The 27,463-nt window shown below is 40.3% G+C and overlaps 1 protein-coding gene across 1 annotated transcript in view; it reads right to left on the bottom strand.

Annotated features, from left to right (window-relative positions):
* The window catches only part of LOC150075275 (trypsin-1-like), a 42,754-nt gene extending 16,157 nt beyond the window's left edge, over positions 1-26,597 (bottom strand). Inside the window, exons 1-4 of the mRNA XM_090388427.1 lie at positions 26,475-26,597; positions 8,435-8,693; positions 4,481-4,557; positions 1,696-1,781 (exon numbers count right to left, since the gene is read on the bottom strand). Of these exons, the coding sequence (XP_090244553.1) occupies positions 1,696-1,781; positions 4,481-4,557; positions 8,435-8,693; positions 26,475-26,597 (545 nt within the window). The remainder of the gene's footprint in view (positions 1-1,695; positions 1,782-4,480; positions 4,558-8,434; positions 8,694-26,474) is intronic.
* Positions 26,598-27,463: the final 866 nt, after the last annotated feature.

The following is a 27,463-nucleotide window of genomic DNA, read 5'->3' as shown; positions in this document are numbered from 1 at the left end:
CACTACTAAACTTTTGTAGTCTCCGTCGGGGAAGTCTTGTTGCAGATTTCGCATGAAGATCTCTTTACAGATTGTGTCCGGAGACAGATTCGGGTCTATGCCAAATATGATGACTGAGGGGCCTTTTTCTTTAGGAGTTTCCGCCATGAGACCGAGTGTAGGGATCTTGGTGTTGTTGATAATCAGTTTAGCGTCTTCTTTATTTTCCGTTCGATTTTCACACCAGTGTTTCTAGTTTTCCGTATGGAGCGGATTCTGGCTGTTTTAAATTCCTGCGTTAGCGAGTCAATAACCTTTTTTTTTTTTTTTTTTTTTGACTTCTTCACTTGTTTTCAGCGTATCTGAGTTGATAGATTTGAGTAGCACGAGATGTGGGTTGGGGGAGCAGCGTCTTCCTAGTTGCTGATTTTGTGGTTGTAGTGGTCATGGTATCGGTAGCAGTGGCGCCTTTATGCCTCAGAATATGTCGGGGCGCGTCTGTGGCATTTGACTTGCCCCGCATTCGATGCAAGCATGAAGTCGAGTGGTGGCTCGCTAACTTTTAAGGTACTGGTCATGTAGTATTGTTTCCATTTTGTGGAAAATTGTCACAATTTGGGATCTAAATCCGGAGGACACTGTTTGAATTCTCCTTAAATATATTTTCTAGTGCTGTTTTAAGGAAGAGGGTCTTCTCGTAAACAGTTCCCTGTGGTAGGGCAGAGTCGAGGGGTGAGTCCTGCTGCTTGTCCTCATTGGTGTTCTTTTGCAGCGAAGTAGCTTCTGGCTGCTCCCTGTTATCCGTCTTGGAGCGCATTTCCCGTTCAGGTATTGGGACATTTTCTTTGCGGTTTTTCCGCTTACTTGGGGGGGGAGCCCGGATGGGATGTCCTCCCCCTCTTCCTGCAGGTCAACGATGGCAGGATCATCCTTCTGCCTCTGCAACTGGTTATCGCCGTTTTTACATTGTTTTCACTCCATTTTTAGTGTAATGGTCAATCGAGAACAGTTCGGATTATCGGGGTTACACCTCTATGTCAGGATTGGGCTTTGGGAATGTTGACGAATGGTGTTTTCCACAAGTCCGTGGTGTAATTTGAGGGTTTCTAACGAGCTTTTGACGTTTTGGGCTATTCCCCGCTGACAGTTTGGGGGGGGGGGACAGCCAAGTGCAAAATTACCCCTAGAAGGTCGGGATTTTTTTTCTTTAGGGGGTTACCTTATCTGCAAAGACGATAGTGGCATCAGGTTTGCTGTAATGTGTTTCAGAGTATTGATGGGTCCTCACCATGGAAAGTCTATGGTCTGAGGGAGAGAAACACAAAATTGTTCCCTGTCCAAAGTTACTATTGCAACACGTTGAAGCACTTCCCTAGTCAAGGGCCAAATCCTAGCGCAGCGGCCGCGTTATACTGGAGCACTTCTCTATTTTCCCTCCTCGAGCCGGATTGGCTATCCATACATTATGTGTATGATATATTGTCCACCAAAACTACATATTGCGCAAACATATTTAAGCTCATATCTACTAGTGCCCATTATTTATCTTTTAAGCTGAAAATTAACTCAAAAGACAAATAATGGGTAGAAATCCTTTTAGATTTATTTTACAGCATGTCAGTATAGTGTATGATATTGTAAAATGATCAAAGTGAATACAAAGTAAATTATAATGAACAAATTAATTATGATATAATTAATGGCAGGCTTTCTTACCTGGCCACACAATGTCCTGCGGTAACCACGTGTCTCCATCCCACAAGAGCCCCTCCACATCGGCTGCTACCCACCTGGATAAAGGCCTAAATAGGAAAAATAAATAAATAAAAGGGAAATTCGTGGTAAGTGTAATCTCACATGCATATGCAAACCATTTTCAATACAGGAGGTTATTTGTAATGGCTGTTTAAGAGAATTTTTATTCAGTTGATCATCTCACATAAACTCTACATTTGGGCCCCAAAATTTCATCCGTCCACAGTTTTTCTACTCTTCAATTGTCCATTGTCGATGGCTCTCAGCTCAAGCCAACCGTTTCTTTCAATTTCCAGTTTTAATAAGGGTTTTTGGACCGCTACACCACCGCGAAGTCCTGCTTGTTTAAGACGATGTTTCACAGTGGATGTAAATACAGGGGTTTCTCTGTTCCTATTGAACTCAGCTCAGATTTCAGGTGCAGTAAGTCGTCGATTGCGTTTAGAAATCAGTATATGGTCTTATCTCGCGTGGTCGTCCCGAACGTCCTTTAAACTGCCACTCTCCTTGAATCATCGAATGGTAGTTTGTATTCCTTTAAAGAAACGCCTAGTTTTTTGCCAACACTTCTCATGAAATAATACACGTTTATCACGAAACACACTAAACTTATAACAAACACTTTCTGAATGATGGTTGTTCGATTTTATAAGTTACAGCTCTTACTCCCCAATTTATATTATTGCAAAACACTTTAGAATCATCTACAATCATCTATTAATAAGTAAAAAGAAAAAATTCTATAAAAACAATAATCTTAATCAATTAATACGTTATAGGTACTAATACAGATTGGTAGCAATTTTGTTGAGATATTTACCCAAGTCAAGACCTGAATCTGATCGAACGACTTTGGGATGAACTGTAAACCTGGATAATGGCAAGGACAGTCCTAATTAGTTGCTAATTGAATTAGCAACTCCACCACAGGAGAAGGAATGGGCACAAATTCCAGGTGTCTACTATAAGGAACTGTTCGAAGATATTCTCCACGATAGATACTATCAATGTAGCCAAAAGTGAGACTATACCTCAATAATTTGCTCGTTAAAACTCACGTTTTCCAAATGTCATGGTGTCCGAATAGTTTAGTAAGTTCGTGTACATACAAAAAGGAATATAATTGCATTTCATTGCTATCACTTGTAAACTGTCCCGATTTCTTTTAACCTTCAGATCAATAATGGAGTATTTCAAATTCTTTCGCTTCTTTAATTTCTAGTTAATGATAGTTACTTGTTCATCAGTGTTTTGTCTTGTTCTTCAGTTTTACGTGTTTGAAGTACACTTAAAAGTTTAGCTCCGATGATGTGTAAGCAAACTTTTTGAATCATTGCGCCTTCCTACCTGCCTTTTTATTCTTTGGAAGCAATATTAAGGCCAGAGCTGGGATGTGGTATTTCCGGAAGTAAATGGGCCTGAGGCAGTTACTTCCGAGCCGTCCCTTCTTCTCAGCTGATTATATAGTATGAACATACACCATTAAATTTCTCAATTCTTGCGCTCGAGGCTGGGAGCTTCGATTGCGACACCCTCGTCTCCGCCCTAATTAGGGAAGCATTGCTGCTGCTCAAAGCAGAAAAAAAATGGAATTAGTCATTATGAGAGGGACTGGAAGGACAAACAGACAGCCCTCTCGGCGACATACACACAAATTTTGTGTCACCTTTGTGCAAAAACAGTGGTGACTCAAAATGATAGACACTTTCGAAAGAAATATGCGTTATATGAGATATACGTTGGATAACCTGTTGTGTGTTTAGTCCTCACTGAGTACTGCCAACCAGGAGTTCAGAGAAGTCCCAGGACCAGATCTTAGTACAATGACGATATGTAGGGAGCTGTAGCTCTTCCGTAATATGCACAGGGTTGGCTTTTCTGGTGCAAAACTCATTTAATTGGTGCCCGGGAACGTTGGAAAGCTGTGCTTTGGAGTGATGAATCGCGGTATCATGGACTTATTTAATTGTGGTGGATGCCCAGAGAACGTTATTAACCAGAACGGATCGTTTTAATTATCTCAAGTTTTGTGGTAATGCTTTCCCTACTGGGATGGTTTCTCGCAGTTTGGGCTTAACCGTCGGTCGTCGTTTCTGGAACAATGAATGCCATGCGGTTTATTGGCATTGCAGTCAACTCTTTTTGCACTGCGGCAGCAGTATGGGGAGTGCCTTTCCTTTTCTGCTTCGGTGTGGCAATGCATCATGCCATACTGCACAATCTGCAATGTTTTGGTTTGAAGACGTGAGCGTGCTAAAGCTTTACTATGCTCAGAGCTCTTGCCTTTACCCCATTAAGCACCCTTTGGATGAATTGGAACATCGTCTTTTCGTCTGGCCAAAACTCCTGCAATTGGTAGCTGAATTAGCCGCTGTGTTGAAGGAGGTATGAACCAAAATGGTTCGGAATCTATCGTGTCGGTAGACTCTGAATACAGTGTGTAATTAAAACCAAAGGTGGACCGATGCGTTTTGTATTGATAAAAGGTTCTTTGAAGTATGCAAGTGTTCAATTACTTTTATGCATTTTATGCTTTTTTGCAGAGTTGATGTTTCGCCCTACTTTGTCCAGATTTCTTTTGCCAAGTCCCGGTGTTTGTGTGCGTCGTGTGTGCATAACAGATTAATTTCTTATAACTCCCACTTCTGTTTTTTATTAACCCTTTAAAGAATTTTAAATACCCACAGCTCTTAGAAACTTCGTCTGAAGTCCATCTGTCCGTACAGTGGTTGAAATAAATGCTTACCTGCCAAGGAAACTGTCCAAAAGTTGCGTCTTCTCCTCCAACAATTCTTCTGGTGTGAGTAGCACTTCTTCCACAATCTGAACATTAACAAAATATTGATTCAGATGTTCAAATTTTATTAATTATTTTGCAATAAGTTAAAATAAATAAATAAAAAAAATTATTCTACGTACATGCTGAATACTATAAAATGGTTGAAACGGTTTGCGCTGCCTTCCAACATGTATTGGGATACGAAATCAAAAAAACATCTGGTTATAATAAAGGATATAATCTCCATGAGGTTTTCGATATCAGTATCCCTCTTGGGAATACTGATATTGAAAAGTTCAAGCAATAGCCTGCTTGAACTAGGAACTTGTTCTGGCTCACAATTGTTTTTTTTTAAAACATTCCAAAGCTGTTCAGTTGAATTCATAACTTGAGCCAAACTGGAAATGGCAGATTAACCACATTATTCGTGTTCACACTGCTTTGGAAGAGAGAGTAGGAATTATAGAAGAACAGTGCCCATGGAATTATCTGTAGAAAAGGCATTCAGCAGAAATAGAACGTCTATGAGACAGAGAGTGGAGAGACTCTATTAGAGATGAGTCATTAATTAACCTAACTGCTCTCTTTTGAATGGAGTCTTGAATCCTGAAAGAGGTTTTGGAGGCACCGCCCCATATGTGGGAACAATATTCCTTGGTAGCACGGATTTTCTCTGAGAGCGAAATCTCTTTTAATCCCCAATATAAGTATATGATCTTGCCTAGAAATCAGAGTGTCATCGAAGGTAAGCATAGAAGCAGAAGAATCCTTTTGCTAGATATAAGACAGAACTGAGTTTTAGGATTGAAATCAACTAAGTTATTGTTGCCTCACTGGAGAATTATCTGGAGATCACATTTAAGGAATTTGTACTTGATATTTGAAAAGTTGAAGCTGTTTGTGAAGAGAAAGGTTTCTCAAGCTGGAAAGTGGAATGCCATGTTCTATTATTAGCAAAACTATGGATAGGATTTCCGGTCAATGGAAAGTCATTAATATACAAGAGGAAAAGAGTAGGATAAAGAACTGAAACTTGGGAAACATCAGTTAGAAGACAGACAGCCATCTATCATAACCGCAGTGAGCGGTCAGAGAAAAGTGGATACCCAATTACAAAACACAGTTCTCAAGCCATAAGATGGAAGCTTATTTAGAAGACCTTTATGCCAAACACAAACACGAAAGCCTTTGAGATGTCAAGAGCAACTGCTTGAGTTTCACCAAACGTTTCCATTGCATTTGTCCATAAATGGTTAACATAAGCCAGAATATCACCAGTGGGTCGACACTGATGGAATACATACCGGCGATCATTGATCAGATGGAAGGTTTCTAGATAGTTCAAGAGTGGTGGTTAGTTAGTTTCTCTATTACTTTAGAAAGAGTAGAAGTAATTGCAATGGGACGATAATTGGATGGGAGGGATTTTCCAGCCTTTTTAGGAACTGGCTGGATATGACCAAACTTCCAAGCAGATGGGGAACCATCTTTGGAATAATAAGGAGAAAAGAAGCGACACAGAACAGGAGTAAGTTCAGGAGCAGAGGTTTTGAGAACAAGTGAAGAATACCATCAGGACCTGGAGCTTTCTTAGCATCGAGATTGTTCAAAATCCTTCTGACTTCCTTTTGACAGAAGACCGCAGGCGACATTGAATGAAGTGTACTGGGAATTGTAGGAGACGGTTTACCAAAATCATCAATACACATTTGGAAGAAAAGTAGGACTAAGTGGAAATGGATGTCAGTGAGATTAGAACCGAGACCACGTATATCTGTGAACTGAGCGAGGATGTGTTTGGGAAGTTTAGATCTTTCGGAAAAAAAGCTTGTTCTATTAGTTTGAAAATTCATGATGTATTCAGTTCTAAGAAAAGGTGGGGAGGACAGGACATGTTGTATGAAGTAATGAAATTTTTGGACATGGCGTAGACATGGCAAGAATATACCCACCTCTTTGATATAACGTGGCCTCGACAATGTCTCCCGCATACACACTACTCGGACTCCATCCAATCACTATCTGGCAGAGTAGTGGCAGCGAGATTATACATTAGCTGTTCTGGAAGTCTCCTAGAGAGTGACCTATAGATTCGGTCTGTTAGACTATTCAGCGGCCGACCTGCGAGCACCGTTTTAGAGCTGTACCCGAAATGTAAGGAAGATTTGATCTCGCCATGATGACAATCATAACCTCAAAAGACATCAATGATATTGCACGATGGAAGAGATGGGGGAATTGCTAGAGCTTCTCTGTGGAGACTAAAGATGGACTCCACCACTTCGAGCCTCCACTAAGAAAAGGTGGTATTGTACCTACTGATGAGAGTCATTTGCCACCTAATATTGCCTGGTAACACAGAGGGGCAGCATTCCTGTGTATGGTGTGGGCGCCACGCCTCGACCCCTCGACACCTCCATTATGCTAGGTGCAATATTTCAGGACTTGCACATGGGGATTATACCCAGGGTTACTAACGGTCCCACCATCGTAAAAGTGTAAGCAGAGGATCTGGCTATGACAGACCGACCGGATTTCGCTGAAATTAAGTTGGTTGCTGTGTCCAGTTATTATTATTACTGTTGATCGAGGAACTGTCTGATTGACCTATAGGTGTTCAGGATTGTGGCTTTCTGGAGTTCCATGCAGCCGTTTTCTGGGCGGCCTATTGCTGCTAGGTTCTTATGGAGGCTCTTTGTCGATCAGGTAGAAAACTCTTTCCTTCTGTCGATGAGGTTTATGTCTGGTCTGTTGTGCGGAATCGTCTTGTATGTAATTATTATGCAGTCCCAGTACTGTTTGTGAATAGGTGTTCTTTAGTACGGCCTGGGGCTCGTGCTTGTATTACGGTACACTTTCTTTGATCAACTGGTATTTTCGCTCTAGCTTCTGTTGTATTATAGTTGACCTGGTCTTGTCTCTGAATGTATCGCTGACGATGCCTCCTGGCCCCAAAAACAATCCACGTCATCACATTCTTTTATGCATTAAGGATATATTGATTGTGTCATATGCCTTTTAGTTAAATCTAGAAATGCAATCAGAATAAAATTATTTATCGTTTAGATGTAGATTGGAGAATTGTATAATTTTTATGTTAACATCACTTGTAGTCAGGATGACAAGGTATCCTGAATTATCAGAAAAGAGTGAAAACCACACCGAATATATAAAATAATAATATTAATAAGAGTGAATTGTTTTGTCAGAAGCACAAATTCATATTCGATTTTTGGTGTACGTAAAATTACAGTTTAAATGAATGGTTTTGAACCTGACGAGTCCAATTCTTATTGGTGCGCGTGTAATTCTTTGATGTGATCATGGCAGCACGTGTTATTTGTACTGTTATGTTAGAAAAAATATGATTTTTCAATATGGCCTGCGGGTAGGTGCTTATATTACAATGTGGCCCCTTAGTGCGTTGAAATTCGACAGCCCTAGTCTAGACGCTGTTCCAAATTTTATCTCTGGTGGTAAACTATAAATCCGGGCGCTTCATGATTTACCACCTACAGGCGTCCGTACTTCAATTACAACCGCCCTTCTTGAATCTCCCATTAACGAGTCCCTCATCTTTTTTGATGTGACCTTCATACGAATAGCTATTCATTCACATCAAACTCAGAGAACTTTGCCTTACAAAGGTTCCATTATAGCGTCTACTGTAATCTCCATAACATTAACTGTATAATGAAGATTTGATCCAAATATAGATCCAAATTAGAACCACTTTTATTACTGTTTTTGTCTTTTATATAGATACGAAAAAGATCTATTAATCTAGATTTTAACATAACCTTTTAAAGGAGAAAAGTAATATTCATCATTAAAAATTGTTTTGTTTTTTTTCTGAACTGGCGTGCAAAAAAGGCATTTAAAAACAAACTCGCCCATGAAAAATAGAGAGACGATACTTACAGGGATCATTTCGAACTGGTCCGTAGTACAACGGCTGCACGAGCTGGTTGTCATTGCCAGTAGCGCAGCAGGTGAAGAGAGGGCCACACGAAGAGCCCAGTGCCCCACCAGAAAACCAACACGACAAGATGAACTGGCACTGCGCACCTGCACCACAAGTTGAAAATAGACTTTGGCGAACTGGTTTGAAGAAGTTCAGCAGAGTTCTGCTCTTGGAAGTAGCTAAACCTAATCGAAGTATATCAGGAAACTTATCACTCTACAAAAGCATGAAATATAATGTAATATAAACTACTTAATTCCTTCGTTATCCTGTTTCGGTTATAAGTACTAAAATAATGAGGTTTTTCCATTAAAAATACATTCCTGAATAAATGATAGTTTGTATCGCAAAACAATATTGCCATCAGTGTTCGTCCATAGTTATTAAGAGTAAAAAATATCCTGTATATTTAAGCTTACTGTTGTTTTTCATGACAACACGTGGATTACATTTTCATATACTTAAACATTTCATGAATACTTTGGAATCTTACGTTTTATTAAATAGACTTGAGCAGTAGATGCAGTTGCTTGGAAGACTCCGCAAATTATGCAGACTTGAACCAGCAGTAATGCGAAGGGTGAGTGCATTATGCACCCCTCGCCCTTGAGCCCATAGACCTGCTGAGAAAAATAACAACAAAAAATAAAAGTAGATGCTAACACTCTTGTAAAATGACAAAGATATTTACTTCGTCATTTTAGTTTTATTTATTTATAAATATTATACTTTAATAAATAAATATTAACTTATAATAAATAAATAGCATTTGCCTATATTGTATTTATTTAAGTCTGTGATATTTATTTAATATATCTATTTACAGTGCTGTACCACTAACAACTTTGATGTACAGTTATCTCAGATTCCCTCGTACAGGGTCAATTCGTTCTCAATCTAATGTCCACATCGCAATGCAGTACCATGAAGGTATTTGACACTATAATATTTTGGTATCCAACATATGGTTTTGATGATCTCCAAGGATCCAGTTGACACTTGTAGGTCAACCATGAAGATTCAAAATAAGTAGAAGTACAAACCAGGAATTGTGGTCACAATGAAGAAGTAAACTTTTCCTCAAATCTGAACAGTCCCAAGAGTACAGCTCTTAACAGTAAATGAGGACATACAATCCCTGGAACCACAATAACACCACAGCATCACCCTTCGAGGAAACAACCACAATGTAATCCAACAGGTTCATCGTGGTGGTCTAACCCTCCACTGGAGCCCCAAGTTCTCAGATACAAGCTTGCCCGAAAGGCGTCAGCAGTCTCCTCAATAACTGCTCTGAATCACCTGTTAGTGGAAGAGGCAACTAGAGGATGTATCGTGAGGTTCTTTAGAAGCCGTAATATTCACAGGAATGGAGTATAAGTGTTCTCTTTCCCCTTATCACATTTAATTGCTGAAGTAATTGGCTTGAAGGCATTTTTTCGAAATCATCTTTGGGATTCTTTCATCAGGCCAAACAAAATTAGACTAAACTGATCAACTGCTTAGCGAGCGACTTCTTCGAAAAATTAGATGGAAACTGCTAGCTTAATTAACTAAATATTTTGAGGAAAGTATATCTACTTATTTAATTTTGTTAGACAAACCCACGTAATGCTTTTCAATGACCATATTAAATCTAACAATTTCATCATATTCTTTGACTTTTCTGGTAGGGAAGATCATGGAATCTGTGTTTAAGAATGCGATTAAGGAACCTGATAATGATCCTGAATAGATACCAGCACAAGTTCGATACTTGACCACTCTGGTAAATTATATGATATTCATTAACCAGTTAGATGCTGGCAACAATTTTGACATTATATATCTAGACTTCAGTGAAGCTTTTGATATCGACCCTCACGGAAGGAAACTGCTATATAAACTGAAAGAAGTTATAGTTACTGGTAAGTTCCTATACTGGATCGCTCAGCAAATGATAAGACACAGAGGGTTGTCATAAATGGCCAGTCTTCAGGTGGACCAGTGTCAGAGTGGGGTCCCTCAGTGTCTGGCTCCTCGATAAATCATATTGACGAAAGTATGCAAAGGAAACAATCAAAATTTGTTGATGATTCAAAAGTGGGAACGGTGGGTAACAATTCGAACCAGGCTGTGTTGCTTCAAAAAGACTTGGATCAGTTGCATATATGGTCCAAAAAATAACGATAAAGTTTAATGCTTCCTAAATGATTTATAAGACCTTCTGGTAGGAAGAAGGACATCATTATGCCACTTTACAAGGCGATGATTAGACCGCATTTGGAACATTATATTCTGGCCTGGAGACCGCACTTAAAAAATAAAAAAAAACATGATAGAACGAACTTGTGAAGAGGGTTCATAAAACAGCCACCAGATTAGTATTGATTGCAAATCGATACGCACATGAAGAACTGCTTAGAAGGTGTAAACTGCAAAATTTTGACATCTAAAGGGAAATCTGATTGTGGCGGATAAAACGCTGAAGGGATTGAATAAAATTAACAGGAAGGTCTGTTCTCCCTCATAGGTGAGTCCCCAAACCAGGAGATACATACACTGTGCTGCCACTTTATTAGGTACACTCCTGCTGTGCACACAAATGGTTGGTCCCACAACGTTACAAGTCACATGACCACAGTTGTGGATATAAATGCAGCAGAACAACCTTTCTAGTAGCAGTTAAGCCTACAAGCCGTAGCAAAAACGGAGAAAAGGAGTGATCTAACGGACTTCGAACGTGGCATGGTAGTAGGTGCAAGACGTGCTGGACAAAGAATCTCTGAAACGGCACTTCTCCTGAAATTTTCACGCACCACTGACCAAGTGCATCCGTTCATGTTGACAGTGTATCCTCAGTCAGATGGCTACTTCCAGCAGAATAATGGGTCGGTGCACAAAGCCCGAATCACTATGGAATGGTTCCAGGAACATGGCAATGCCTTTTCTTTGCTGAAGTGGCCCACTCAGTCCACGGATCTCAATCCTATTGAACATCTTTGGGATGAGCTGGAAAGGGCTGGTCGTTGCAGGTCTACACCACCGTCGAATCTCAAGGAACTGCGTGACACACTCATGTTTGCATGGTACTCCATTCCTGCACAACGTTTTCAGCATCTTGTTCAATCCATGCCTAGACGAATTCAGGCTGTTTTGAAGGCTAAAGGAGGCTCAACACGCTACTAGGTAGGTGTACCTAATAAAGTGGCAGTACAGTGTATATAAAATCTCAAGAAATAACAGAAGACTAGATCTCATTAAGTTCACCTATGGACAGCGAGTTGTCGAACACTGGAATAAATTGCCTCCCATCGTGGAAAAGGGAATAAGTCTAGCATAGTTAAAAACGGAATTGGATGATCACGTTTTAGGAATGGGAAATAATACGAATGTACTGTTTTTATTATTATTATTATTATTATTATTATTATTTGTCTGGTGCAGAAAAAGTCCGCTTCCTTGCATCATTTGGGTTTTCTAATTCTGATATTATTCAGTACACCGATGAATCACTGCTATCTAAATGCTTCAGGAAACAGAGTGTGCATATATGTGTCACGCAGAAACCTCAAATAGTCATGGAAATACTCTAATAAATATAAACAATTCAAATAAATTAGTCGCCATCTACAAGATGGCGACTACCAAACGATGCGGCTCAAGGAAAAAACCTTTCACCAGACTTTTTATTTAAATATAAAACAATTAAATAAATTATGTCATTATTAAAATATATTAAGTTATTACTCAAATTATTAAATATATCTTTATTATGTCTGTACTTCGTGCATTAAACTAATAGATGCGCAGCTTATAGCGTCTATTAGTCTTGCTATTAATGTTCGTATAAAATTTTCCTAGAGATTTGAAGCTTAAACTTCAAGGTTAAAAAAGCTTCATTCTTCTTACATTCCAATTTCTCAAAATTATTCCGTTGTTGTCATCACGGTGAATTAAATAAAATAAATCATTATTATGTATCTGCAATGGAATCTATATATATATATATTGACATACATATATACCCACATGTAGCCTTATAGCACAGAGTTGATTTTAAGGGGATATTTCATGACAAATCGAAGATGAATCAATTGAATTTTAATTTCTGTGTCTTGTACGTGAAGATAATGTCCGTAAAACTAAGCAATGAGAGAACCTTTGCCTGATGCTGTATATATGAGCTAAAAGTAATCGTTAATATAGTTGATAAATGTACTTTTAAGAGACGTTCAGTAAGGCTACCGAAATATGAATTATAAAGCTGCAATTATTAAAAAAACTGGCTGAGAAATGCTTCAGCATTCACACTTTTCTCAATAATAAAATCGGTTACTCCCTTAAAGAGTTAATTACTCTAGGATAAAATAGCCAACTGTTACCTGCCTTTTTTTGTGCTTGTTTACTCCACGAGACAAACTGTAGGGTTGATTCGTGACTGTGCCTGACCGGGATGGCCTTGCAAGGTGAACTTGCGGCCTTACCGTCAGCAGCGAGTCGTTGGTGACTGGCGCTTCTCTCTTCCTGCTTTTTCACCCGTGGAACGCCGTCCTGGGTAGTCCTCCTCTTGCACAGTCCGATAGGAATTCTTCCCCATTAATTGATTCCGTTCGCGGGCAAGCGGCCCTCGCAATTCCCGGCAACACTCCGGAGATCGCGCGTCGCCTTATTTCTTGGGGCAAACTGCGGCGGTTAAGCTGCGACGAAAAGGCAAATGGGAACTCTACCGACCTGATGTATGTCGCTTAATCCCGTCACTGGTCCCGTCGGAAGAGTTATTTGCGCCGCGGGGTTGTGCCGAAGCCGATTCCAATTCGCTTATGGAGACGCATAACGTGTCTAACACCAAACGCGATATGTGCGAAAGGCCGAAAGGGGCAGAGATGCCCTCCTTCGCACGTGACCGCCATGAAGAAGAACGTGCCAGTCAGGTATATCTCCTCCCCCTTCATCTCCCCCCCCCCGGTGCCGTCCTCGACCGACATCCCACCCTTGGCCCAATACGGGTTAGTAGCCATTGCGTACTGCTGGCCGAGTCCCAGGGAAACAAAGTCCGGAATAGCACCTTCGGATAAGTCTGTTTACAGACCTTCCGTGTCTCCACCTCCCACTGTCTCTTATCCTCTGCGTGACCGACTTCCACGTTCCCCTCCCAGCAAAGGAAGTCGCCCCTAGACATGTTCTGTACTCGATCCGTTAACTTTCTCGAATGTCGCTGCTGTTCTGAAAATCTCACCGAGTTTGCAGTTCGCGTGAATGTATACTACATTAAGTTAGACACGCATAATGTAATTTCTGTGAGTTTCTGGAAAAGAGGTTTTAAGGGAAGATTTGGGAAAATACGCGTAAAGTAAGTTATCTTAACTTCTTTGGACTGGTCTTAACTGATTTATTCCAAACTGCATTTACTTTCTGTCTGTTTTTTACAAAGCATTTCGTATGAGTGGGACGACGAACTATAAATAACTTGCGTAGAAATACTCGAAGCCAAAAAGTATCGCCGGCCTCCTCATACCGAATGAAAAAGACCTGAGTTCGAGTCCCATCGATGATGGGAGGAATTTTTATGGACCCCTTTCACTCCCTGGCCAAGTTAGTCGGTCTCAGGCTAGAGTGGCATGGGTTTTTTCCTTCCGGAAACTATGGTTTTTCTTCCAGCAAACAGAAAATCGACTTCAGAAAACACGCAATTTACAGACAGTATACACGAAGCAATATGGCCTTACCAGCTGATGCTTCTAAAACCCTACAACAACAACAGCAACCGAGTGGTTAATTTATGGAGTGCAATTTGAAGGTTATTTTACAGGAAGTATAAAATTTAACATCTTCAGCGTAAAGAATTTTGACTCGCTCTCCAAGGGGACATTAATGTCAGATCAACCAAAGAGCATGGGGGATGAAATCAGCACCTATCAGCAGTAAAGTTAATCCCAAGCAAAGCAAGGAGACCTTCTTCACCCAAGCAGCTCAGAATCATGATGCAGTTGGCTCTAACCCTAACACACTGGGTATCAAAACGGTGCAGCGTAGAGGAAGGAGGTCAAGGCCCTCCAGCATTTTTATAAGTCGACTATGCCCGGAAAGAACAGTAGACAAATTGAAACTGTTCTGAAGCAGCTCAACATACCCGGTACCCCCATCAAGGTCCACACCAGGCATCCGTCCTATTCCTCTTTCCGGATTAAGATCAAAAGTCCCAATATAGAAAGATATCTAAACACAGCTATCTGGCCCGCAGGTCTCTTGGTTATGCCATCGTTTGGTAATCATAATGAACAACCAGCGGTACAAGCGATCTGGAGACCAGAGATGGGCAGTGTGCCTCTCTCTGCGTAGCTAGGCAACGAACCAGACTGTCCCTTCCAACTTACAATCATGCAGATCAATGCACAACACTCTAGATGCGTTGCTAATGAGATCAGGCTCATTGCAATGGAAAATTTATTTGATATTATATATATTCAGGAACCTATTTCTCTAAGCACTGTTATGGGCAATCTTCCAAAGTTATGGGATATCCCATGACTACAAGAATCATTCAGTCCTTTAATCATATTCAACAACATCATCATATTCAACAACAAGCTGGATATCACTTATCTCTGGCTTGTGTAATGAAAATTCCACCTGTAGTTTAGTCTCTTCATCAACTTTCTCATTCTACTTACTGTCACTATATTGTCCACCATCGGAAGATATTAATTTATCACAATGATACCTAGAACAGGTGTTTGCTACTTTAAATCCCACATATTTAATAATTACAACTAATTCTAACTCAAAATCCTTCTTATGGTTCAGCGTCTTGGACAACAGAGTTGGATTTTCGAGGAATTTTTATTCACCTACAATCTAAATCTGCACAACTTACCCAACCAACCGCACACCTCAAACGTCCACGGAGAATGAAACATTGATTTAACCATTTCAACGTCCACCATGTCCTCGAGGATCTCTGATTGGACCATACATACTGACTACACAAACAGTGACCACCGAGCAATCACTTTTAAAGTATCTCTCTTTCCAAATACTACAGGTTCTCCTCCTCCAAAAGATCTTAGAAGATTTTCTATCAAAATCATCAAATGGCCTTTATTTATGTCTTCAATTCACCAGGATTTTAACGTTGACACTCGCCGGTCTTTGAACCAGTTCAATGCCTCAGAATATGCATTCTATGTACAGGCTGCTTTACTTCGTGCTACAGAACGCTCCGCTAAGAATAAAATTAGCAAGCATACTACAGTTCCATGGTGGACAGCTGAACTTTCTACCCTGCGCAAAAAAGTACACAAAGCACGCAGACACTTTCAACGGAGAAGGTCCTGGCCTGAACCAGAAGTCACCAGACTAAAAAATATCTATAAAGGCCAGCGGAACGAATACGTAAATACAACTGCAAAACAAAAACTTGCCTCCTGGCAATACTTAGTTCAATCCACAGGAAATTCTGATCCCTGGGGTCTATTATATAAAATTAGCAAAAACAAGTTTCACTTTCATGAAGTGTACAACACTGTAGTGAACAATGATACAGAAACCACTAACTGGAATGACTCAGTTAACGCCATCCTGGATCGCTTGCTTCCTCTGGACGATCTCACCACAGAAACTCCAGAACAAATATCTATCAGGAATAGCAACTCAACCTACCACTCCTCATATGAAACGGATCTCTTCACTCTTCCCGAGCTAAAGCTGGCCCTAAGCAAAATAAATATCCATAAATGTCCGGGTTTAGATCTTGTGGAAAATGCAGTAATTATCAAATTTGCCGAAATCTTTCCAGTTATTATTATTTGGTTTTTTTAGGAGCATTATCAACTAAGGCCATATTGCTCCGGGGATATGCGGTGGTCATTTCCTGACCTTTCCGCATTCTCCGTATTTGGTGGTAACGGGCTCGAACCCCGGTCTAATCAAGAAGCGTGTGCTAAGCACTGCTGCTCCTGCCCACCTGGCTATGGAGGCGCCTCAATCTTTCCAGAAATACTTCTATGTACAACAAATGTCTTACTGAGGGGATATTTCCTAATCTCTGGAAGGTAGCTTTGATCAAAATTATTCACAAGCCTGACAAAAATAAATCTGATCCCAAAGCATACAGACCCATCTCTCTTTTGGCAAACCTTGGCAAACTATTTGAAAGATAGTTAGCACCCAGAGTAGCAGATTTAATTCCTATGAAGACGTCTTGGTCTCTTTAGTTAACTGCATATCAGTTTCGAGGGCTAAATATGAATTGGCCATATTCTTTGACTTCGAGGGAGTTTTCGATTCCCTCTGGTGGGAGAGTGCTCTCAATTGTCTTACCAAAGCCAAGTGCTCTCAGCAACTGTTCCAAGTTATTAGAAGCTACTTCCAAAATAGACTCATCCAAGTAATCTCGAAACAGCAGTCTCTCTCAAGAGGATGCCCCCAGGGATCAGTTCTGGGACCCCTCTTCTGGAACATAGTTTTGGACAGCTGGCTCATGCAAAAACCTGACAATATCTCTGCCTTCGCCTACGCCGATGATTTAGTTCTTCTATTTCCAGGTCGATCGCGTCTTCAACTAGATCAGCCAATACAACTCTTTCTGAACTAATCAAGTGGTCAAGTATAAATAAACAGCGAATATCTGCCACAAAAAGAAAACTGATGGTTTTTAAGGACAAGTTAGATTACAGAAGACCTCCTAATATAAAGATAGACGGAAAGCAAATCCCTTTTGTACCTGAATTAAAACATCTTGGCGTAATTTTAGATGACAGATTAACCTTCTCTTCTCATATTAATCACCTCGCCTCAAAGATTAAGAAGTTCACTGCAGTAATTATCAGCATTTCCAAATTGGACTGGGGACTAAATAGGAAGACTCTCTTACTATATTATACAGCAGTATTCGTACCAATAACAAAATATGCTTCGGGAGTCTGGTTTCATAGAGCCGTTAATGTTAAACTCCGTTCCAAGCTCATCTCTATTCAACGGATTATGCTGCTGGCCATGCTCAGGGCCTGCAGGACAGTGTCCTCTGCTGCTCTGCAGAGCCTTGCTGGTGTCTTACCACTAGACCTGCATCTTCAAAGGACTATGCTACCGTCTAAAGCACAGAATTCCAGGCGAGATTCTCGGCATCTCGTGCAACTTAACTGCTAACATCAAAGACGAGAAACGGAGAATCTGGAATGAACTTATCAGTGTGTGACAATCACGATGGGATTCCGGTACTACTGGTCAAGTCGCCCGCTATTTTGTTCCTGCAGTTACCTTCCCTCTCAACAAGAACGTCTGCCAATGGTTTTCTCCCAGCCTAACAACATCGTATATACTTACTGGGCACGGCTCCATCAACTCCAAACTATTTCAGTTTGGCTTGTCTGACACCAATCTCTGCTTGTGTGGTGTTGAGGAAACCTGGACCCCCATTCTGTATCGCTGCAGCCTGTACAACGATGACAGATCTACACTACAAGCTGCTGTCAGCAACTTCTCTGAAGGAAAAGTGGTACTCACTGAAAATTCTCAATCGTTCCCAGCTCGAAAACAATTCTGCTCTGCTGTTTTCACCAAAAGAAAGCAACTCTTCTCAAGTCTATCAACGTATCAACAACAAGGAACTAACCCAACACCTGCAATGTCTATCGATATCACTTAAAACTGATATCACCTGCCATCTGCCTTTTTTTGTTTTTAGCTTGTACCCCAGTTTGAGCAGCTGTTGGTACGGGATTGGCTAGCACCCACCGATATAGCACTACCACCAGTGGGTGCGGTTTTCGTTCTTCCTAGGACAGAAAAAGACTGCTGTCTTGTGGTTCCTGTGCCACAATTTATACTGATGTGATTTGCATTGTTTCTGGCTAGGGGCCGCTTGTTTTTTTTTTTTTTTTTTTTTTGTTAATAAAAAATGTCAGATCATGTACATATATATTAAATATAAATGGCCCCAGAGAGGATCCTTGGGAGATATCTGTTAAAAACGTGATAGCTCTAGATAAGCGTCCTGATGTTGGTAAAATCGTTGAGAACTGTCTAAACTCAATTAATAAGGGATTAATAATCCCATGTGATTGAAATTTTACCAAGTGCTGCAGTAGAGGGGATGGTTGCACTTCTATTTTTAAAGGCGTGTCATTCGAGTGTTCAAAAATAGAGAAACTCCCGAAAAACATCCATATAAAAAGTGATAGAGTAAAAAAAAAAACTATTTATTAGGGTCACTCGGTAATTTCTTACCTATACCCATGTGTATCTGTAAATTGTGTGTGTTCTCTGGTCAATTTTCCTGTTTTGCTAGACGAAAAAAATCCTAGTTTCTGGGGGGGGGGATACCTTGATATCTACGCATGAGACCGACAAAGTCAGCCACGGAGTGAAAAAAGCCCATAAAAGTTCCTCGCGTCATCGACAGGATTCGAACCCGAGCCTTTTCCACGCGATATGCGGAGGACGGTGACGATGCCACTGTGCTGGCGCAGACAAAGTGATAGAGTAAGATGGAGCCACTGGAACGAATTATAAAGTGTAATCGTCTCCAAATGATGGAACAGTTAACCATGCATTTAATACGGGAAATCGCACGGCATCAGTATCAACACCATGCAATAAACACTAAAAAGCATTATTGCTTATTGCAAGAATAGGAGACCTTCGCGGAAGCCACTGATCTCTGGCACCAACCGGAAAATATAGCTGCGTTGGTGCCAGAAATGCAGAGGATAGACAGGAAGACTGGAAGCAAGTCCAGAGAATCCCGATTTTCGCGTTTGAGCACTGATGGAAGAGTGCACATATGGAAGAAACCACACGTGTTTCTGGATGAGGCGTAATGGTGTGGCTCATGTTTCAGTAACATACCCTTGATCATCTGATTCCACTAAAGAGTACCAGAGACGAAACTACCTCCCTTCGAAATTATTGCACAGTCCCACGTGATCTGTAACAATCGGACCAAATCATCCTTCTGTCCCTCTGAATCCTTATCCTCTCGGTAGCGGATATGGTGGTGTGGTAGTTTCGCCCTTGCCGTGAACGCCAGAGCACATCTGAACATCATTATTGATCAGGCACATTCGGCAGTGCTGCATGTTTACCCTATGGACAAGGATACTTTCATGATGACAATGCAACCATCCACCACATCAAATATGTGAAAAAGTGGTTTAAGGAATATGAAGAAGTCAAGCATCTGCTCTGACCAGCCTAGTCTTTTGGTCTCAATCCCAGTGAGCATCCCTAGACTCAATCACAGAAAGATGAACTAGAAAGGTCTATTCTTCAGCACAATCCTCTGCTCACGTCACCTCTAGGAACTAAAGACATTTTGGTTACATGAATGTCCCAGTATTTCTCGTGTCACTTTTTCATACCTTATTGAATCAATGCCACGTTGGAGCAGTGGTTCGGACCAACTTTGCTCCTACACGCTATTGTGGCCATGTGTCGTAAGTTAGTAAATTTTCTGTTTATTCTCCGGAACGACTATATAATGTCAGAGGAGTTCCAAGATAGAGAGATACACGAACATTTCTGTGTATAATAGTCACGCGGGCTTGAACCACGGTCACTGAAAACATATATTGCTGTACCTTTTCTCATGACCACTCAGCTACAGTGACGTATCTTGACGTCTGGATTTATAGTTATATTCATATCTTACATCAGTCAGACGGAAAACTCAATATATCTTTTTAAGATGGATGGGTAGCACAGTGGTTATAATCATCGTCCTCTCCACACCCGGTGGCAAAAGGCTGGGTTCAACTCCTGTCAATGAAGCGAGTAGCTTTTTATGGGCTTTTTTCACTGCGTAACTGTTTTTCTTGCAGCGAAGCAGGCTGATCGAGCAGAGAGAACGCGTAATTTATGGTCATAATACAGATGAGTAGATGAGATCGTCCTCGGGTGGCCCTTGTATGACAGGTTTTTTTTTTTTTTTGGACCTGTGTCTCTCCAGTTTTGTTATCTGAATTCCATGAGTGAGTACTCATTCGAGAGCTCTTGAGAAACAGTAAAAAACCTAGAGATTACTTTGAATGCAAAAGTTCTGCAATGTTTTGCTGAACTTTTGACTGTAAACAAAGTTCTGCACACTAAAAGATTAATGGAACTATAGCATAAATTACCAGTAAATTCTAAAGCGAAATAACCGGCATGCAAAGCCATTAGAGTGGTTATATATACAATGGTACACAACCTGTGTGCCCCAGCATATTGATGTGCCCCAACCCTTTTCAAGTGTGCGGCGAGATTACAAAAAAACATCATCGAGTTTAGTGTCAATTACTGTTTAGGTTTGCCATGAATATGCGTCTTTTAACTTCAGGTGTGACTTGAGTAACAAAAGATAAGGAACCACTGGGTTAGTGTAAAAACGGCTATTAGTTCCAAAAGTAGAAGACCAAATGTTGGACAGTCGGTTTGTCCGAAAGGCTTTTAAGATACACGAACTATGTGTACGAGCAGAGTATGTTTGAATGAATGAGTTTCAAATGAATTGCACTTCTCAGTAATGCTAGCTGGTCCACTTATCAAATTGTTGTTCAAGTTGGATGAGATCTCAGGACAGTTTAATGTTGGTCACAGTGAATAGCAAAGCACACCGGCAACCATCCTCCAGATTCAGGAGCACCCAACGAAAATCTGAGTGTAAGGACCGAATAATTCGCCGATAGATTCACCTTGGCGAAGAAGGATTACGGATAAACATTATCCGTAATCCTTCTTCGCCAAGGTGAATCATCCCAAATCGATATTTGGGATGAATTTGCCATCGCACAAATTGACAAATTGAACTGTAGTTTCCATCCTATGATAACCGTTCACCACTGGTTTTTGTTCAATGTGATGTCAAAGGTCCATATTATGTTAACACTCTACTTAGATCTCTAAGTTAATTTCTCAACAGACTTCAGCAATTTTTCATTCATTTCTCGAACAGTTACACAACCCTTTATTCCAATAGGATATGCCCGGCCAAAAATGCCTAAAGGTTGTAGTTGACCGAGGTTGTCCAATCATAATGCTGTCAGACAGTTTTTCTGCAATGTCGATATACTTCATTGGCCTGTTAGCTCCTCTGATCTGTCTTCTCTTGAGCATGCCCTATCCGTGATGGAACAGTATCATTAGAGCCATACCTTAGTCAGCCCAAAGCATTGAGATTTTAAGGAAATAAAATTAACTATTGGATGGAGGGACATTACGATTTACCCAACAAAATATTGAGGCACCCTTTTCATACAATGTCAAGAGTGTGTGTCGTGTGTATCTAATACAAACTACCAAACAGTTCAGTATGGTATTTATTATTGCAATGTGACTTTTAGAAACATATCCCTAGATAAAAATAAAATTGCTTTTCAAAATCGAGGGCCACTGAAGGCCTGGAGATTGCTAGCCTTTCATCAATGATTTTAAACTGTCTTTCTCTTTTCTATTTTTATTTTTATTTTATAAAAATAAAAAGGTAACGTGTACTTTTAGTCTCCTGCTGTTACGATTAGTTTTTTCCAATTTCTTTAACTTAAATGAGATCTATCATCGATGCAAAATCAATATCCCATGATTCAGAGTAACTTATTCTTTAAGATAGTTTCAAAGAGGATGACTGACCAAATTCCAAAATTTGTTACAATTTCTTTCTTAAAAAAACTCGATCAACTCAATCCAAAAGAATGCAAGAATTCAATTAAATGTATGCCGCTCTCCTGACTATAATTTTTTTTATTTATTTATGATTTATTTTTTTCGAATGTGACGTGTGAAGTCGCTGCTGACTAAAAAATCCTTTTCAATGCAGTAAAAACATCTTAAGGTGAACAACCTCGTTTCTGATGTCATTTTGGAGTGGTCTTTAATTATGTCCTCAAGCGGATCATGTACTTGTCGGACATCGTGCGTCGTCTCGTACAGGACAAAGCAGCCGAACGACAACCGAGAATCATCGGTGGGGGGGGGGGAGAACGTGCCACAGGCAAGGACATAAAATTCAACTCCAAGGCAATTGCGTGTGAAATCAAAAATTAAGAGTCGGAAAAATAAGTAGAAGAAAGAAACAAATAAAAATATAAACCGAATGTAATGGACAGAGTAGACATATCGGACAATGCTATTTTAGCATTGAATAAGGTTATTAATCTTCATCTAAGAGCTCGTCAGATCGAGGGCTGATTTGGTCACACAATTGAAAACCATTTTTTACTGTTGAACGGTGTCATATCATTATTCTCGCCCAACAATAGTTTCATTTAAATTCCATAACAAATTAGGATCCTTCAATATTATTTCCTGTAACGTTAAAAAAAAAAGTGCTAGCAAGGTGCTTGTATGTTTGCTTTCTGTGTTCTTGGGTGCTTAAATTCGTTCGCGGTTAAGTGTTAATAAAATCAGTTCTGATTTTGATTTTTCACGAAAAAAATACACACAATTTAGCTTCCTTTATTACTACATTTCTTAACATGCAGATTCTACAATATAAAGCTGCAATATTGGAATCACACTTTCTAAACTGCTGCAGTGCTTTCTTTCAGAGAGAGAGAATCTGTACAAGTAAGAGACAACACTACTTTTTTGCTTTTGCTTACCACGTTTTCATATCAAGATAACAAGGTGTCTTGATGTGCAAGCATCGTAAGAATTATAAAATTAAAATCGAACACTTTTTCACCTCTTAAAATATTGAGCACAAACCTTCGTTTCTTTGTTCTAAGTAATAATTACAAAAGAGGTAGTAGTAGCAGAGGCATATGATGCAAGAAAGAAAGCTTATGTCAACCATTCCCTCTAAAAGTGTGTCCAGTTTCTCCTTAAATCTATTTAAGCTATCAACTTCCACAACAACAGATGGCAGTCTGTTCCAGCAATCAGCCACCCGCTGGCTAAAGGCAAATTTCCGCACATCTATTCTACATCTGTCTTTCCTTAATTTGAATTTATGCCCCCTTAGGTTCGTAATCTGAACAAGTGGAAGAATTCCATCAGAATTCAGCCTGCTCAAGGCCTTATGCACCTCAGTCAGATCACCTCGCTAGTGCCTAGTCTCCAGACGCTGCAATTTGCAGAACTTAAGACTTTCTTGGTATGAGAACCCCTTCGTTCCCTTCACCAATCTTTTTGCCCTTCTCTGTACTCACCAAGCAACTCTACCTCCTTCCTAAAATGAGGCCTCCAGACCTGTACATAGTAGTCGAGGCGTGGCCTGACCATTGCCTTATACAGAGGGACAATTACCTCCTTTTCCCTGCTAGCAAAATTCCTACATATCATTGACAATACCCCATGACCTGCCCTGGCAGCCTGTCTGCATTGCTTAGAAAACTTCATATCTGACTGCACAATTACTCCCAGGTCTTTTTCATTTTCTACCACTCTAGTGTAGTACCACACAGTTGGTACATTCCTCTGGGGTTACTTCTACCCATATGCAGTACTTTGCATTTGTTAATGTTAAACTTCAGTTGCCACTTCTTAGCCCATCTGCCCAAATTATCTAGATCCTGTTGCAGTAGCACACTGCCATTACTGTCATTAACAACCCTGCCAACCTTTGTATCATCTGCAAACTTGGACATTACACCTGATATACCTTCATCAATATCATTGATAAATATACAAAACAGCAGTGGACCCAACACCGAAACCTGGGGAACTCCACTAATAACATTTGTCCACGAAGAGCAGTGTCCATTGATTACCACCATCTGTCTTGTCCCACTTAATCATCCTTTTATCCATTGTAGCAACTTACCCTTAATACCATTCTGCTCCAATTTGTACAATAGTCTTCCATGCACAACAGTGTCAAAAGCTTTCCTGAAATCCAAATATATGTTTCAAAATTATTTTTTGCACCCAGTTCCTTTGTGACCACATCATAGTATCCAATCAAATTTGTCAGACAAGACTTCCCCTTAACAAAACTGTGCTTTCTCTTAATTATTACTGCAGTCCTGTCTAGATGAACCTGCATTGCTTCTTTAATCAGTGACCCCATTATTTTACCCGGAACAGAAGTTAAACTAACTGGTCTGTAATTACCCTTTGATCCTCCTTTGTGAATTGGGGATACATTTGCACATCTCCAGTCTGTTGAGACTTCCCCTGAGTCCAAGGATGCTCTCATAATTATGGCTAAATATTTGCTTACTTACTTTGCCACCTCCTTTAATATAACTGGAGAGATCCCATCCACCCCCGTGCCTTTCTTATGTTTGACTTCAACAATTTCTCCTCCACTTTACTCTCGGTTATTACAAAATCATTACGCTGCCTGTTAGACTTTAATAAGCTTCTGTCCCCCACTTCCTTACAGAATTCCTCGTGTGGATGGAAGAATTAACTCAAGAAGTTCCGTACAATTAACACGTTTCGAACCCCCTTTGGGATTTATTTTCAAGTCTAGAGAATTCAGGCGCACTATTTGGAAGGGTCTTTTGTGATTCTAATTTGAACCAATCACGAAGAATTTTTCTCAATATTTTCGTATTGAGAAATATTCAGTTTTACTTTAACTGAGCACCCACGCTTCTGCCTTCCAATTTGCTCACTAATGCTGGTGTTCCCCAAGGTTCGATTCTTCCTCCCACTCTTTTCCTCTTCTATGACCTTCTTTCACTGACTGAAATCCTATTCATAGTTTGCTGATAATAGCACATTACATTCCACCTTCCAGTTTGAGAAACCTTGCCCTGCAGAAATAGCTTCAACTTCTCGAATATCCACCACCAATTCATTAAATGTGTTCTCCAGGTAATTCTCCAATTGGGCAAAGATGACTTGATTAATATCAGTGCTTTTAAAACTCAATCCTATTTAGCGAGATATAAGACACCCAATGCTCCTATGCATATCTTCAACGACACTCAGATTTCTAGACAAGATCCTCTTAGGGGTCCCAGATCCACATCTGAGGAGCTCCCCCAAAACCTCTCTCAGGCTTCTAGATTCCATTTAAAAGAGGGTGGTTAGACTAATTAATGACCGATCTCTTAAAAAGTCTCTCCACTCTGTGTCTCATAGACGTTCTGTTTCTCCTGCATGCCTTTTCTACAGATACTCTTTCATGGGCACCGTTCTTTTGAATTGTCCTCCGTAATGCTCCACTCTCTTTCAAACCCGTTTGAATACGTGCCGAAAACATTCAGCATCCTTTTAGTGCTCAACTTCAAACTCACAGAACCAACTCTTATTCTTCCTCATTTATTCCTTCAACTTCCGTTTTCTGGAACAACCTCCCTTCGTACGTATTTCCCGAAAATTACAATCTACAGAAGTTGAAGTCTAATGTCAACAAGTGTCTTATTTCATATTTTCAGCCATCAACCCATGCGCTTGCACAACGCACTATAGATTCTAATACCTTTCGTGTTTGGGGTTTAAAAGAAAAAAACATAGTGTTAATCTCTATGGTGGGTTATTGTTTCATTCAAGCAGTCAGTAAAGGATTTCTTTACGTACAGATTCCATTAATATCGCTGCCCATTGTATCCTTTCAGTCGTTGATCTTGCCATTGTTCAAAAACATGGTGGGAACCATTTTTTGATATGCGTTTGAGAATCGCTTCCGATGCCTTTACAACTTCTGACGACTGGAAATGTTTTCCTCGCAACTCCTTTAATTTTGGAAATAAATAAAAGAAACGCAGGGTAACGATCTGGGCTGTAGTGCAGATGAAGCACACATTTGACATTGATGCTGGCTAAGTACTCAATGACAGTATGAGCAATGTGAGGTCTCACAATGTCATGATACAGCATCCACCCACCTGCGTGCAGTTGGGCGATGACGTAAACTTCCAGAGTTTTGTTGCTTATTCTCTCATCTGCAGTTATCACCTAGTGCAGAACCTCACCACCTTCAGTAACCATCTGTTGAACTCCTGACAAACATCCAAGCGAACTTGCTGTTGCTCGGGTGGGAGTAGTCTTGGAACCCACAGTACACAAACACGTGTCATATGCAAATGGCATGGAGAATACCGTGCTTCCTACTGATATTCCCAGCATCTCTCTCAGTTGTCTTACTGTTATACGAAGATCTTCCCTTACGATTACAGAAGTAGCGTTTATAGTTTCTGTGGTGACAGAAGTGGTTGGAGTTCCAGCACCTCCGATTTTTGTGATTGAATCACGTCCATCTTTAAACATTTTAAGCGACCTGTGAGGCCTATGATGAATCTGCATGGAAGCGTAGATTCACCATAGGCCTATTTTAATATATAATACTCTTCAGCTGATGTTTTCCAGAAATAGAAACAAAATTATGGAACAGCCATCGTATTTTGTATTTACAAATTGCGTGTTCTATGGTTGGTTTCTATTTACCGACTTTTGTGCGTGTCATCCAGTTTATTTACTGACTGTCATATATTTATCAAACACGGTAAACAAACCAAATGTCACGAGATCCACTTCCTTACTGGCAAATATAAGTTGGGACACAAGGTCCTAACAAATTTTGTAATACCCCTAGTTTAGCATATTCTGCATTACAGCTTTGATGCTCATAATTTCAGAGATGGAATTAATAAAGTTTCCAGCATAACATCTTGATATGAAAGACACTTCAAAAATCAGTCGTACTCAGACAAATATTACTGTGACAACATTTTGCTGCCTTTTGATTTATTTGTGCGTTTTAGTGTTCGGGAAGACTGGGGGAGGGGGGATTCGGTTATCAACTTAGTGCACGTACGAAGCAGCAGATCGCTGATGATACTGAATGCAAAGAACGATTAGCTTTGACAAGCGAGTTATGTACGCCTCGGTAGCAGGTGATCGTTCACCAAACCTCCTCACAGGAGTGGCTGCACATTGGGTGACCTGAAGGCCAATTTAAATCTATCTTACGTCATCGGAGACTGCATCAGCATACGAGGACGTCACATTTAATGTCTGCCATCGAGGATTGTTAATGATAGCTTAATCCATGGTTTTGTAGCTCGAGCCTTGAGGACTGCCTTGGGCGAACCTGTTATAATTTGGCGGGACTTCTCTCTAGGCAACGGTGTCCC

Source organism: Mastigoproctus giganteus, chromosome 14, assembly GCF_048544385.1.
Source record: "Mastigoproctus giganteus isolate SK-2022 chromosome 14, ASM4854438v1, whole genome shotgun sequence".
Classification (NCBI taxonomy): Eukaryota; Metazoa; Arthropoda; class Arachnida; order Uropygi; family Thelyphonidae; genus Mastigoproctus; species Mastigoproctus giganteus.
The sequence above is the reverse complement of the archived record's forward strand: the minus strand, read 5'-3'. Positions and strand labels throughout refer to the sequence as shown.